The sequence below is a fragment of the Macaca mulatta genome, chromosome 7, assembly GCF_049350105.2.
Source record: "Macaca mulatta isolate MMU2019108-1 chromosome 7, T2T-MMU8v2.0, whole genome shotgun sequence".
Classification (NCBI taxonomy): Eukaryota; Metazoa; Chordata; class Mammalia; order Primates; family Cercopithecidae; genus Macaca; species Macaca mulatta.
In genome coordinates, this window is record NC_133412.1 from 20418347 (window position 1) to 20433438 (window position 15092).

General features: G+C 38.0%; 1 protein-coding gene across 2 annotated transcripts in view; it reads right to left on the reverse strand.

The window, feature by feature from the left end:
- The window catches only part of UBR1 (ubiquitin protein ligase E3 component n-recognin 1), a 155177-nt gene that overhangs the window by 65842 nt on the left and 74243 nt on the right, over nt 1-15092 (reverse strand). For both annotated transcript variants that reach the window (XM_015142047.3, XM_015142046.3), the window contains 8 exons: nt 13495-13619; nt 10960-11012; nt 9754-9856; nt 8591-8639; nt 8039-8193; nt 5624-5723; nt 4210-4310; nt 52-138 (listed from right to left, as the gene is read on the reverse strand). In XM_015142047.3, the coding sequence (XP_014997533.1) occupies nt 52-138; nt 4210-4310; nt 5624-5723; nt 8039-8193; nt 8591-8639; nt 9754-9856; nt 10960-11012; nt 13495-13619 (773 nt within the window). The remainder of the gene's footprint in view (nt 1-51; nt 139-4209; nt 4311-5623; nt 5724-8038; nt 8194-8590; nt 8640-9753; nt 9857-10959; nt 11013-13494; nt 13620-15092) is intronic.

A 15092-nucleotide genomic window follows, 5' to 3' on the forward strand; every position in this document is an offset into this window, starting at 1 on the left:
AAAGACAGAGATGAATGTCACCATTACTACAGTGTTATTACAGTGTCATACCTCATCATTCTTAACAGATTCTGATCCTGATGTGGTTGCTACAATTAAACAAGATTTTTCTCTTAATCGCTTCACTGTGTCAAACATCTGTGAAAAACAGATGAAATGTTAAAAGAGTTAGTTAGACCTTTAGACCGACCAGGAACAGAAACATCCACTAATTTAATTTTGGCATCATATCTCCAAATGTCTTTCACTTAAAACTATTTCAATATATGAAGAAAAAAAGTGACTCTGTGACAAACATCTCCCCTGGTCAATGAGCAATTCAGCTAAGGAGGAGGCCACTGGTAGCACAATCAGCTGATTCAGTAGGCTGGGGGCATGCCTCTGTTAGCTTTCAAGAGATTTGCCAGGAAACAAAAATTTTTTTAATCTGAAATAACATTTTTGTGCAAAAACACATAAAAACAAAGATACAAAACGGTGACTGCTCTTTTGGAGGCAGAGGTGGGGTAATCTCAGCACTTTGGGAGGCCAGGGAGGGTGGATCACCTGAGGTCAGGAGTTAGAGACCAGCCTGGCCAACGTAGCAAAATCCTGTCTCTACTAAAAATACAAAAATTAGTCGGGCGTGGTGACCCATGCCTGTGATGCCAGCTACTTGGGAGGCTGAGGTAGGAGAATCGCTTGAACCCAGGAAGTGGAGGTTGCAATGAGCTGAGATCGTGCCACTGCACTCCAGCCTAGGTGACAGAGCGAGATCCTGTCTCAAAAAAAAAAAAAGACAAAGATACAAAATGGGAAGTAAAATCCTCCTCTCCCTGATTGCAACACCTCTATCAGAATATATAATTTTTATATTTACATCTATTTTCATAAAAAGAGATGCTACCATACATACTGTTTCACACATCCTCTTTTCACTTAATCATTTATCTTCGGGGACATTTCTTTTTCTTTTTTTTTTAACAGAATCTTGTTCTGTCACCCAGGCTGGAGCACAGTGGCGCGATCTTGGCTCACTGCAAGCTACGCCTCCCGGGTTCGTGCCATTCTCCTGCCTCAGCCTCCTGAGTAGCTGGGACTACAGGCACCCACCAGAACGCCTGGCTAATTTTTGTATTTTTAGTAGAGACGGGGTTTCACTGTGTTAGCCAGGATGGTCTCGATCTCCTGACCTCGTGATCCACCTGCTGGGCCTGTGCTGCGATTAAAGGCGTGAGCCATCGCACCCAGCCTATCTTCGGAGACATTTCCACAAGAGCTTACACAGAACTGCCTCATTCTTATTAACAAAGGTCATGGTTTCAGCATGAATACATTCATTAATTCATTCATTAATGCATTAATTCATTCATTTGACAGAGTTTTACTCTGTCGTCCCGGCTGGAGTGCAGTGGCACAATCTTGGCTCACTGCAACCTCTGTCTCCCAGGCTCATGCCATCTTCTCACCTCAGCTTCTCAAGTAGCTGGGACTAGAGGCACACACCACCACATCCTTGGCTAATTTTTATATTTTTTGTAGAGATGGGAGTTTTTGCCACATTGTCCAGACTGGTCTTGAACTTCTGGGCTCAAGCAAGCCACCCACCTTGGTATGAGTCACTGTGCCCAGTAAAATTTATTTATATTTTGAAGGAACCTTGGTCTCATGAGGAAAAATTTCCCACGATGAACACTTACAACATAGCTTTAAATCGACCATCTGGATAGAGTATCTAATGTTTTTAACAGCAGACACGTATGCTTTTACATCTTTTGATAATAAAATTTAGTATTCTAATTGAAAATGAATTTTCAGGACTAGATCTGCAATTCATAACACCATCTCTATGGGATATGAACATTGAACTAAATGGTACCTCAACTGACTTTCTTAATAGTTACCTACTTTTGTTTGATTTTACATCTTAAAATAATATTGGCTAGTTTAACACAAATACTAAATATTCATAAAATCTACTTCAAGAAGAATTTTAATAATATAATTATCTTATAGTTACATCGTTACATCATGCTTAACGACTGTTTCTAATTAAGTAGTAAAAAGAGCTGCCCTCTTAAAGTATAAATCAGTACCAAGATTTCCAATTGACAAGAATGTGAAAAATAACTACCCTATACATTCTAATTATCAAAACAATACTTAGTAATAAACATCAGAATATCTTAATGAATGCAATGAGTGCAGAAGCTCCATAATCCTGGTTTCATGCTTTTTGTTTTTTTTTTTTTGAGACAGAGTCTCACTCTGTCGTCCAGGCTGGAGTGCAGGAGCGCGATCTTGGCTCACTGCAACTTCTGCCCTCCGAGTTCAGGCAATTCTCCTGCCTCAGCCTCCTGAGTAGCTGGGATTACAGGTGCCTGCCACCATGCCCAGCTAATTTTTTTTTTTTTTTTTTTTAGTTTTAGTAGAAACGGGGTTTTGCCATCTTGGCCAGGCTGGTCTTAAACTACTGATCTCGTGGTCCACCCACGCCGGCCTCCCAAAGTGCTGGGATTACAGGCGTGAGCCACCGCACCCAGCCAGTTTCATGTTTCTATGTGGAGGTTTTCCATTCAAGTAACATTCCTGGCGTCTCTCTCCCCTGCTTATTTAATTCACTTGTCTCCAAAGGCAATGCTATCTACTCAATAGCTCAAGCACCAAATCCAGGAGTCATTTTTGATTTCCTTTTTTCTGAGATAGATTCTTGTTCTGTTACCCAGGCTGGAGTGCAGTGGTGCGATCTCGGCTCACCGCAATCTCCACCTCCCTGGTTGAAGCAATTCTCCTGCCTCAGCCTCCCGAGTAGCTGGGACTACAGGCTTACACCACCACGCCTGGCTAATTTTTTTATTTTTAGTAGAGATGAGGTTTCACCATGTTGGCCAGTCTGGTCTTGAACTCCTGCCCTCAGGTGATCTGCCCGTCTTGGCCTCCCAAAGTGCTGGGATTACAGGAGCTAGCCACTGTGCCCAGCCTCATCTTTGATTTCTTTATTTCCTTCATCCCTCCCATCAGACTGATGAGCAAGTACTACAGATTCTATCTTCATATACCTTCAAGATACACCTTAATCGGCCAGGCGTGGTGGCTCAAGCCTGTAATCCCAGCACTTTGGGAGGCCGAGACGGGCGGATCACGAGGTCAGGAGATCGGGACCATCCTGGCTAACACGGTGAAACCCCGTCTCTACTAAAAAAAATACAAAAAACTAGCCGGGCGAGGTGGCAGGCGCCTGTGGTCCCAGCTATTCGGGAGGCCGAGGCAGGAGAATGGCGTGAACCCGGGAGGCAGAGCTTGCAGTGAGCTGAGATCACGCCACTGCACTCCAGCCTGGGCGACAGAGCGAGACTCCGTCTCAAAAAAAAAAAAGGTATACCTTAATCAGTTCAGATTCTTACTATCTGCATCTTAGCCTAGGTCATGCTTATTTCACATCAAGATTACTGCAACAGTCTCCTAATAGTTTCCTTACTTCTATGCCTATCCCCTGTAATCCATTTATTCCACAGCAGCCAACACCATCTTGTACAAATATAGATTAGGTCACTTAAAATCCGCCCGTATTTTCCCATTGTGCTAAAAAATTATCACTTTATGCTGACTTATAAGGACCTACAAGATCTGGCCCCCGGCTGCCCCTCTGACCTCACTGCCTACTTTTCCATCCCTCACCCATTATGTTCCAGCCATACTGGTCTTCTTTCTGGCCACCACAGAGCTTTTGCACTGCTGTTCACTCTTTCTGGAGTACTCTTCCAGACTCTTCTAAGACTGACTCCATGTCATTCAGGCCTTAGCTCTAATGTCGTATTTTGAGAGAGGCCTTCCCTAATTACCCAAAGTAACCCCTTACTCATCTATTGAATTACCCTGATATTTTCTTGTTTATTTATTTGTTTAATGTCTGTCCCTCAACTACAGTATATGTTCCATGATAGCGAGCACCTTGTCTGTCTTGTTCCATCTAGAAATCTATAAATGAGCATGGCACATGGTAGGTATTCAGTAAAGTTGACTAAATAACGACAAAAAAATAAATAAATCTTAGCTTATTTTTAAAACTACACTAAAATATAGGAAAATAGAATTATTAACATGAAGAATAAGTGATTGTGTAAACCAGTAGTAAATGGCTACAATGGTACAGCGGTTTAATTTTGGAGGCAAGCAGAGAATTCTTAAATATTTAAACCAAGACAGGATCACTTTACTTTTCTAGTTTACCTGAAGGATCCACGTTATCATGTCCTTCTGGCCTTCTAACTGGGGAATTCCTTTGAGTTTTTCCAAAAGCATTTGTATATTCATGGCTGAACTTCCCAATCCTTTTTTAAAACACAAAATCACACATCATAAATAAATACATACAGTCATCTCTTGGTATCCTCAGGGAATTGGTTTCAGGACCCCTATGGACACCAAAATCCACTAATGCTCAATTCCCTTATATAAAATGGTATAGTATTTTCATAAAATCTATACAGACGCTTCTGTATGCTTTAAATCATCTCTAGACTACTTATAATGTCTAATACAATGTAAATGCTATGTAAATAGTTGTTAGATAATATTGTTTTGGGAATAATGACAAGCAAAAAATGTCTGTACATGTTCAGCACAGTGACAACCATCCTTTCCTTTTTCCCTCTGAATATTTTCAATCTGCGACTGGTTGAATCCCTAGATATGGAACCCACAGATATGGAGGGTCAATTATATCTTCATAATTATGTACAAATTACAATTTCTAGTTAATGTTATTTACATTGATAACCAAGGTTTGCCAATCAATCCCTTAACTACATTAATTTTTCAATGGACGAATCTGCAATTATATGAAGTACTGGGTTATAATGATATGATCTATTAAATTTAAAAATGAGTTTAAGTCTCTCTCTTACATCTTTTACTGGCACTGCTAAGTGAAAGCTACCCTAAATATCTGTCTCTGGTCTTTTCTCTGCTTTACTCAACATCTAAGCAAAAGTGCTTAATGAGAAACAAAATTGCCAAAAATATTGAAGTGGGGGATGTCATATCCATAAACTGAATAGGTTTTTGATGTCTTCAGGGATCTAAAGAATACAGCATGTAAACAGAAAACATTTGTCTCCTATTGTTTTTATAATCAACATAACTATCTTAATCAGGTAGGATTTATTAGAAATCTAATTTAAAACTATCCTTTTCTTCCAAGTTGAATACAATGCAAAATGAACACATTATCGTTCAGATTTCTAGCATTTAAAATTCAGAAACATTAATATCTTATTAAGACATGTCACATGAATGCTATGGTTGACACAGCAGAAAATATTTGATAATACTGAGATGAGGAATTAAAGTAAAAATCACCAATATATGCAACCAAAAAAAAAAAAAAGGTGGGGAGATCACGTAGTAAAAAGATTGTAGTAAAGACTACAGTAAAGGATTTAAAAATATACTAGTATACTTGAAAATACTAGTTACAAACTAAGAATGCTAGGAAAAAAAAATTATTTCAGGGTTACCTATGTTTTAAGGACTGACAGATTAAAACTCTGTAAGATATAAACTTTCAGGTTTGACAAACTAAAACTCCTTAAGATCTAAACTTTCAATGACAAATGTGTTGAAGAGTGATACTCAAACATACTTGAAGCCTTATGATAAAAGTCAAATGTTACTTCTTCTTCAGGAGCTTTTTGAAGCTGTTGCTTCTCTTCTAGTAAACCCAATGCCAGAATATGAAAAGCCTGAAGGAGGAAAATAAGAGATCTTTAAAATTGAGCTTCTTCAGGTAAATATATTTTTAATTTAATTTTTATTTTTTTCAGAGACTGGCCTCACTCTGTCACCCAGGCAGGAGGGCAGTGGGGCAATCCTAGCTTACTACAGCCTTAAGCTCTTCGGGTCAAGTGATCCTCCTGCCTCAGCCTCTTGAGTGGCCGGGGACTAGAGGTGCACACCACCATGCACAACTAATTTTTTTTCGGGGGCCAGGGGGTAATAGACAGCGTCTCACTAGGTAGGCCAGGCTGGTCTTAAACTCCTGCGCTCAAGTGATCCTCCTGCTTCAGCTTCCCAAAGTGCTGCAATTACAGGTATGGGCCACCATGCCTAGCAAAGTAAATCCATTTTAAGTAGAAGTATAAAAATAAGAAAGCTGATATGTAAAAAACACAAAGGTTTCAGCAGTTCACATTAAGCAGTTTACAGACAGAGAAATGATGAATACACATAAGAAAAATGTTCAACCTGGCCCGGCGCTGGTGGCTCATGCTTGTAATCCCAGCACTTTGGGAGGTCAGGGCAGGTGGATCACCTGAGGTCAGGAGTTTGTGACCAGCCTGGTCAACATGGTGAAACCTCGTCTCTACTAAAAATACAAAATGAGCCGGGCATGGTAATGGGCGCCTGTAATCCCAGTTGCTTGGGAGGCTGAGGCAGGAGAATAGCTTGAACCCAGAGGCGGAAGTTGCAGTGAACCAAGATTGTGTCACTGCACTCCAGCCTACTCCAGCCTGGGGGGACTAGAGTGAAACTCCATCTCAAAAAAAAAAAAAAAAAAAAAAAGTTCAACCTCACTTAGAGAAAAATGAGTTGAAACAAGATCATCCTATTTTTCACCTATTACAGTGGCAAAAATTTTGGTGTTTAGTAAAATATAGAGCTGGCATAGGTATTGGGAAGTAAGCACTTTTGACCATACTGGTGAAGGGAAAGTAAACTGGTACAACATTTTTGGAGGCCAATTTGAAAACATCTACCAAAAATGTAAAGGCATATACCAACTACTAGGAATTAGTATGACAAATACACTCCCTTAAGTATGCAAAAACATTTGTATAAGAATGTACTTTTTATTGTTCTTTGTTACAGCAAAGACCTAGAAATACCTGAATGTCTATTAATAGGAGACTACTTAAACACATTATATCCATATGATGGACTATGCAGCTATCAACAATAAGTAGATCTACATGCGCTAATGTGCAATGATTTCCAGAATATACAAAACTTTAACAATGCTTATGTCCTATATAGCATACTGGGACTCAGGGAGAGAAATTTTAACTTGATTTCAAACATATCTCTACAGTTTGAAATTTACTAGAGAATGTATTTATCAGTGTTATAACAAAAATTGAGGTACACATAGGGTAATGACAGCATTTAGAACCTGTAGACCAACAATACTCAAAGAAAAAGGACTAGTTAGGCAGGTATAAATAAACATAGTGTTACAACTACCATGACGTGGCATAATTAAGTAACATGTATTTATCTATAACAGTAACAAGGAAAAATAGCTGCTTTCACTTTAGCTAATTCTCCTACCTCTATGAATAATTACACTTTTATCCTTTTTTTTTTCTTTTTTTTTTTTTTTTTTGAGACGGAGTCTCACGCTGTTGCCCAGGCTGGAGTGCAGTGGCGCGATCTCGGCTCACTGCAAGCTCCGCCTCCCGGGTTCCCGCCATTCTCCTGCCTCAGCCTCCTGAGTAGCTGGGACTACAGGCGCCCGCCACCGCGCCCGGCTAATTTTTTGTATTTTTAGTAGAGACGGGGTTTCACTGTGGTCTCGATCTCCTGACCTTGTGATCCGCCCGCCTTGGCCTCCCAAAGTGCTGGGATTACAGGCTTGAGCCACCGCGCCCGGCCTATCCATTTTACTAATGAGAAAATCATTATTTGCTCCTTAAATAGGAAGTGGAGAAACCCAAGACTGAAGTCTAGACCTATCTTCAAATCTTTATTATACTGTCTCCTTATAATTCAAGTAAAATTAAAAATCATGACACAATAACAACATGTCAATTTATTAGCATAAGTATGCCTGTTTTTGTTTCCATGGGTTTTATTAAACAGAAATGGTTCCCAAGAGTAAGGATGCTAAAAACACGAGAACATATCACTAAAAATTTGTGCTGTCTGTAAGCTATTTTTAATGACCCCTACATTTCCAGTGCTCTAGATGTGGTTCCAATTGAAGTTAGACCTGAGATCTTCTCCAGATCCCCAAGAACTCTAGGACTTGATGTAGAGAAAATATTTTGGGTAAACAAACCATTTGGAGCATTCCTTCAGTCCACAAGTTAGAATCTGTGTCTATTGCCCGCTCAAATACAGTCCTGAGAATGTACATCATGACATCACAGTTGAGAAGGTTAATCACTTTGCTGAAAGCAGGGCAGAATTCAGGAGGTGGTGGTGGTGGTAATGCTATAGGAGGTGGGGAATGGAGGGGGAAAGAGACAAACAGGTACATTTTTATTTGGGTTATCCTACATACTAAATTGCAAATGTCAAAAAATAATTGGTTACATGCAAAACAACACATGCTTTTTTGCTACTTTTCCAGCACTGAAAATATCAATGTTAAGTGTAATGTAAGTACTATATCAGTCACCCAAAATGAACTACATTTGCTATCAATTTTAAATTCAGTTACTACTGATATATACCATATCTTAATATGTGAATAAGAAGCAAAAAGCTCTTTGCACTTCCTTGAGCTGTCCACTCTCAAAGACCAACAAAAACAAAAAACTATATGCTTTGCTGATACAAAACCACAGAAAATAATCAAAATGAGTCAATTCAGAATCTCACTTTTTACCTTCATCTTTGTTTTCTTGTTTTCGCCTTTTCTTTTGCATATGTTCAGCCTATAAAAAAAAAATCTGTCATTAAATATACTGCTTTGCAAGCATGAAACAAATGAAATACTTTAAAGCAGTCAGGAAAGACCCAACCACCTATTAAAATATTTTATATACTGAAGCATGTATTCAAAATGCCTCTTTGTCCTAGAAACAAAATGGTGTTCTAGAGAAAACTAATGCAAAATAGATGAGGAATATCCCTGGTCAAAAACTTAGTCTTCATTATTTTCTACTGAAAATATTTACTCAGTACCTATTATGTACGGGGTACTGTGCTATGGGCTGTAAAGTATTTACTTTATAAGGACAAAGCCAGACATTACCTTAACTAAGTGATCAAACTTAACATGATCCTTCATAGGACAAAAGGACGTATGTGCCAAATAATGAGATGTAATATATCACTTACATAGTATTCTTGCCAAAAACTGTTTAAGTTGAATCTATTTGGTACTCTATAGAAATGCTGATGTTATGAAAGAAAAAGATGCAAAAGAATTATCTTCTAAATTAAAGGAGACTATTGGCCGGGCGAGGTGGCTCATGCCTGTAATCCCAGGATGTTGGGAGGCCAAGGTGGGTGGATCATTTGAGGTCACGAGTTTGAGACTAGCCTGGACAACATGGTGAAACCCCGTCTCTACTAAAAATACAAAAATTAGCCAAGCATGGTGGCATGTGCCTGTAGTCCCAGCTACTCAGGAGGCTGGGGCAGGAGAATCACTTGAACCTAGGAGGTGGAGGCTGCAGTGAGCTGAGATCGTGCAACTACATTCCAGCCTGGACAACAGAGTGAGGCTCCGTTTCAAAAAAAAAAAAAAAAAAAGACTAAAGAAACATGACAATCAAATGAGGGTGGGATGATGAAGTCCATGATGCTTGATTGAATCCTCTTCCCAAGACAGCTATTAAGGACATATGTAGTATAATCAGGAAAATCTGAATATTGCCTGTATACTAAATAACATTATTGATTCAGTTTTAATTCTTGGGTGACATAATGCCCTCTATTAATAAGAACCAGCATGAAACTATAGAAAAAGAAGAAAATTTTCTGTGGAGTTAGAAAGCATAAAGCAATTTAGGTTTATTTACTGAAAAGGATACTTTTTTCTACCTTGCTATGCTGGGTTTTGGAGTAATGATAGAAGTACATATTGAAGTCTTTCAATGATTCATCTTTTAGTTCATAAACTCCATGGCCTGATACACCTGGTTTCCTAAATAGATGGAAAATAAAAGATGAACTGCAGTGTTCTTGAAGCATAAAATACAGACAAAATAAAAACCTAAAAATTAATCTAGAAGTCAAATATACAGAAAAAATTATGTCTCATTTAGCTTATGAAAAATTCCATTCCAATAATAAAACTAAAAACCTACATTGTGAACACGAAGCCTAATAACAGCTAAGTTGTGTTTTATAATAGTGAAATTCAAACAAATCTGGAGAAGTTTGTTTTATACTATCTAGAACTGATACCATGCCCTATCTCTAAACCATCTTAGAGATTTAAGAGTCTCTGATGCCTAAAGGTTGTCTGTTCAACTAAAGAACATTTCATTGACCTTAGGCACTTCACTGTCTAAGGTCGTATCTAAAACAGTAGGGAGACATCATAACCTTAGTAATTTGCAAATGAAAATATAGTACTGAATCCTTTATATAGTACTACAAGGAAGATCATTAAGGTCAAAAGGAGTACTCCATATTTGTTCTAAACATAATAGCTTTTGGTTTCTATCCAATCTCTAAGTCGAATATTTCAATGAACATTACTAGATCATAAGAAAAACTATACCCTATTTTAAAAGTTATTTGAAACTAGTAATGTATCTGTAAACACAATACTGCAACAGGTAGAAATTCACTATCAGTATCGAGTTTTCAAATTTCAAAGATTAATACAATCAAATTTTTATTTCCATTTTATATACTCAAATGAAAATATTATAAAATAGTTTTAATTCTACTAGAGAAAAATCCAAAATTAGCATATAAAATTTTATAGAATAAATGAAATTATGGGTTCAGATTAACGGGAAAGAGAGTATCAGAAAAGTTCATTTACTTACTATCTAAATAAATCATCTAATATCATAAATGAGTATTTCTTATTCATTTGTCAAAAACATTCATTTTTTCAACAAACAGGTGCTAAGTGTCTACTGTGAGCCCCTCACTGTCACCCTTTCTAATCTGTATTCCACTCTTATTCTTGGGAGTTCAGGTTAAGAACTTCAGAGCTTCTACAAAGTATCCAAAGTACAAGAACAAAGATCAATCTACCTTTTAGAATAAACATAAATATTAAGCACTTACTTAAATGTGGCCACTTTGTTTATGACGTTCTCTAAGCCAGTTTCATTATTTTCCTGTTGAAACAATATTTTTGTCATTTTTACCTTCATATAATGACTTCCACTTCATTGTGAAGTGAAATACATTTTCAACTGCATCTCTGAAGTACTTTGTAAATAACTTTAAAAAGTTCAATTTCCACTATTAAAATATTAGGTCTAAAACCAATTATCTGTTTGGGAGACCAATTTCTCAAGGAAAGAGATAAGATATATGTATAAACTGTTTAAGAGATAAGATGTATGTATAAACTGTTTAAGAAAGGTTATCTAAGTTTGCCTTCATATGTGTGTATAAGTACACACATACATCTATGGCATACACACACAGTATTACCAATACTTCAAAGAAAAGAAGCTCTTCTTTATGTAGTATATTCATCACCCCCATCATTTATGTACATGCCCATGCTACACTAATCCCTAAAACCAAGGTAACAAAATTAATGAGCTCCAACTAGTAATCTATAGCAATACACATGTCTAGATGTCCTAATCTACCTTCTGCAAATATAGTAAGTTTTTTTCTGATTGACCTGATCTTTTCCTTAAACAGGGAACACTATTTTTTTACAAAGTTATTTAAAATTAAGATAAGGACCTAGTCAAACTACTACAGTAAGCTCAGATTCCTGCAGTCTTGTAAAGATAAGAAATGTAACCTTCTTTAAAAATATATATACTTGGTCAGGTGCAGTGGCTCACACCATTAATCCCAGCACTTTGGGAGGCCGAGACGGGTAGATCACGAGGTCAGGAGTTCAAGGCCAGCCTGGCCAACATAGTGAAACCCCATCTCTACTAAAAATACAAAAATTAGCCGGGCTTGGTGATGCACGCCTGTAGTCCTAGCTACTCGGGAGGCTGAGGCAGGAGAATCACTTGAACACAGGAGGCGAAGGTTACGGTTAGCCAAGATGGCAGCACTGCACTCCAGCCTGGGCAACAGATAGAGACGCCATCTAAATATATAAATATATATCTATTTTCATATTCATTCCTTGGCCGGACGTGGTGGCTCACACCTGTAATTCCAGCACTTTGGGAGGCCAAGGCGGGTGGATCACTTGAGGTCAGGAGTTCCAGACCAGCCTGGCCAATATGGTGAAATCCCATCTCTACTAAAAATACAAAAATTAGCCAGGTGTGGTGGCACGCACCTGTAATCCCAGCTACTCGGGAGGCTGAGGCAAGAGGATCGCTTGAACCCGGGAGACAGAGGTTGCAGTGAGCCAAGATTGTGCCACTGCACTCCAGCCTGGGTGACAGAGCAAGACTTCGTCTCAAGGAAAAAAAAAATGTATATATAGTGTGTATATATACACACACACACATATATATACACGCACATACACACACACACACACACATATACATATTTCCCTATTCTACCTCTTTGGAAAGTCTTGACACACAGATAAGTATAATTATTTTTTAAGAATCATTTTTCTAATTCATATTCAAATCTCGGAGGGAAAAATATCAGACTCATAATCTGTAGGACTATTACCACAGTATCTGTATATACAAAAATACAAATACCGGCCGGGCGCGGTGGCTCACGCCTGTAATCCCAGCACTTTGGGAGGCCGAGACGGGCGGATCACGAGGTCAGGAGATCGAGACCATCCTGGCTAACACGGTGAAACCCCGTCTCTACTAAAAAATACAAAAAAAAACTAGCCGGGCGAGGTGGCGGGCGCCTATAGTCCCAGCTACTCGGGAGGCTGAGGCAGGAGAATGGCGTGAACCCGGGAGGCGGAGCTTGCAGTGAGCTGAGATCCGGCCACTGCACTCCAGCCTGGGCGACAGAGCGAGACTCCGTCTCAAAAAAAAAAAAAAAAAAAAAAAATACAAATACCATCTGTGGCGGTCATGGTCATGTGAATGCACCTTGCAGACATCTAATTACAGGAAGTAAATGACTACGTGCCTCAACTGCTGTGCTCTGGTGAAACCAAGGCCAGGCTTCTCACCAGTCATTCCCAATGAGCAAGGCAGAGGTACTCATGCAGGCTCATTCTGGGAGACATGGGAAGGCACAGATGGAAAGTCCATTGAAGCCCAGCAGTCTGGGATGCTTCTATTTAACTTTCCTTCCCTCTTTATTTCACTGGGAATCAGATTTGCATCAGAATCTGATGGCTCCCCTTTTCATTCCCAGATCCCTCACCACTGTCTTTAATAAAAATCTTAATGTTTTGTCACAAGATCTGCTTCTCAGAAGACCCAGATTAACACACCACCCAGTTTCAGTATCTCAGGAAGTTCCCTTTTTTCCTCTAGAGTAATCTTTATTTTAAAGTAAACAAAAAGTAAAGGAGTTTCTCCCAGAATTAAAATTTATACCACTAAAGGATGAAGGTGATTGGTTTACACCTATAAGGTAATAATATAGGACTTTTTGCCTAAAATTTTGAAGTAGCTTCCAATTAAAGAAAAAGAAAAATCTACCCCATCTTGAGGTAAATAGAGATAAAACCAAAATCAGACTTACATTCTCAGGTAAATTTTTGGCAATGGCACTGTGTGGCATAGGTTCAATGCAAAGCAAGTGAATAATTTCTCTCATTGTGACCTCTTCTTTGGTCACATTTCCCACTCCAGGTACATAACGCTCACCTAGTTCAAACAATTTAAAACAAAAAAAAGTAGAATAATTGTTTTCTATTTAAATTTCTCCCCATCAGAAGCACTTACACACAGAACATTGCATTAAATTAAGTCTGTGAGAGAGGGGCAAGAGTTATTTGAATGTGTTCTCGCATCTGAACAAGAATCTATGTTGAAAGACAGAGGCAGAAAACTGTGACCTGAAGGAGAATCCAGGCCTTGTCTTAGCTTACTTAGACACATACACACAAACACACATACATATACATATACACACACATACTCACACTTTATAAACAAGGCCCCTCAAATAAATTAGCATGTGTTTCTAACCCAGAATACATGGCTGATGGCATCTGAATGAGCAGTGGCCATCACTGAATAGCTTTTCTTTCAAGATCTTTCTCAATTTTGTCTCTACCTGTTATTTAACAAAGAACAAAGTGAAAACTGAAAAACAAAACACTTTAAAATGTCTTTATGTGTTAAATGACAAAACAGTAATACGTATTAAGAATGACTGGTGTTGTGAAAATGCCCACAAGGTCAGATTTCCATTTTGCATCACAATAAACTGCCAAATGAAGAGAGAAAATAGCTAAAATAAGTATGAGAACTCCACTGGTGTCAACAGCATCTAATTCCCATTGCCTTAAGAAAGCTTACCATATCTGGCCTTATGTTACCACTAATTTTCAACACTACAGTATCTGTACGAAGTCCTATGATATCTACAATAGGGTTACAAAGAAACCCCTTGCCTAAGAGATTTGATGAATTCTACAAATTTGCCAAAGAAAGACTTTTTGTCAAGTGAATTCGTTTCCAACACATTCATTCCTCTTTACATTTGTAAAGCATTTTGTAATTTTCATAACTTTTCATCAAAAACAGTATCCCCTAGAATTTTAGTGCTAGAAGATACCTTAGAGATCATGTAGGTTACCTCCACATTTTACAAATCAGGAATCTGAGGCCCAAAGAATGCAACTGCATGCTCTTGAAAGCTGGTAGCAAGGCCAAGACTAGAGCTCCTGATTTTAAATCCAAATATTTTTCTGTTTCTTAATGATTTTCCACTATAGATCAGAAATATAATTTTTTAAACAAAACTGTTGACTCCTGAAAGTAACAAACTTACACTCAGGAACAGAGCAAGTATTAACTAAAAATCAAATCACAAGAAAAAAAACAATAAATTTGGGCAAACACAATAATAGTAAAATAACGGTAGGAATAATAAAACAGTAAAAATAAAACAGCAAAATTATACTACAATATTAGAAATTCTTCATATAGTACTCAAAGGACAAATGTAAAAATTTCCCTTGAGTTTTCATAATTTGAAAAAGTATATAATCAATTTTAAAATCTTTTACACATTCTTAATTTGCCCATTTTTTCCCATCTGCTTCTAACTGGCATATTCTGGACAGGAAGAGTTAGTAGCCTGGAAGGTTTAAGTCTCACTCAGCAATAAAG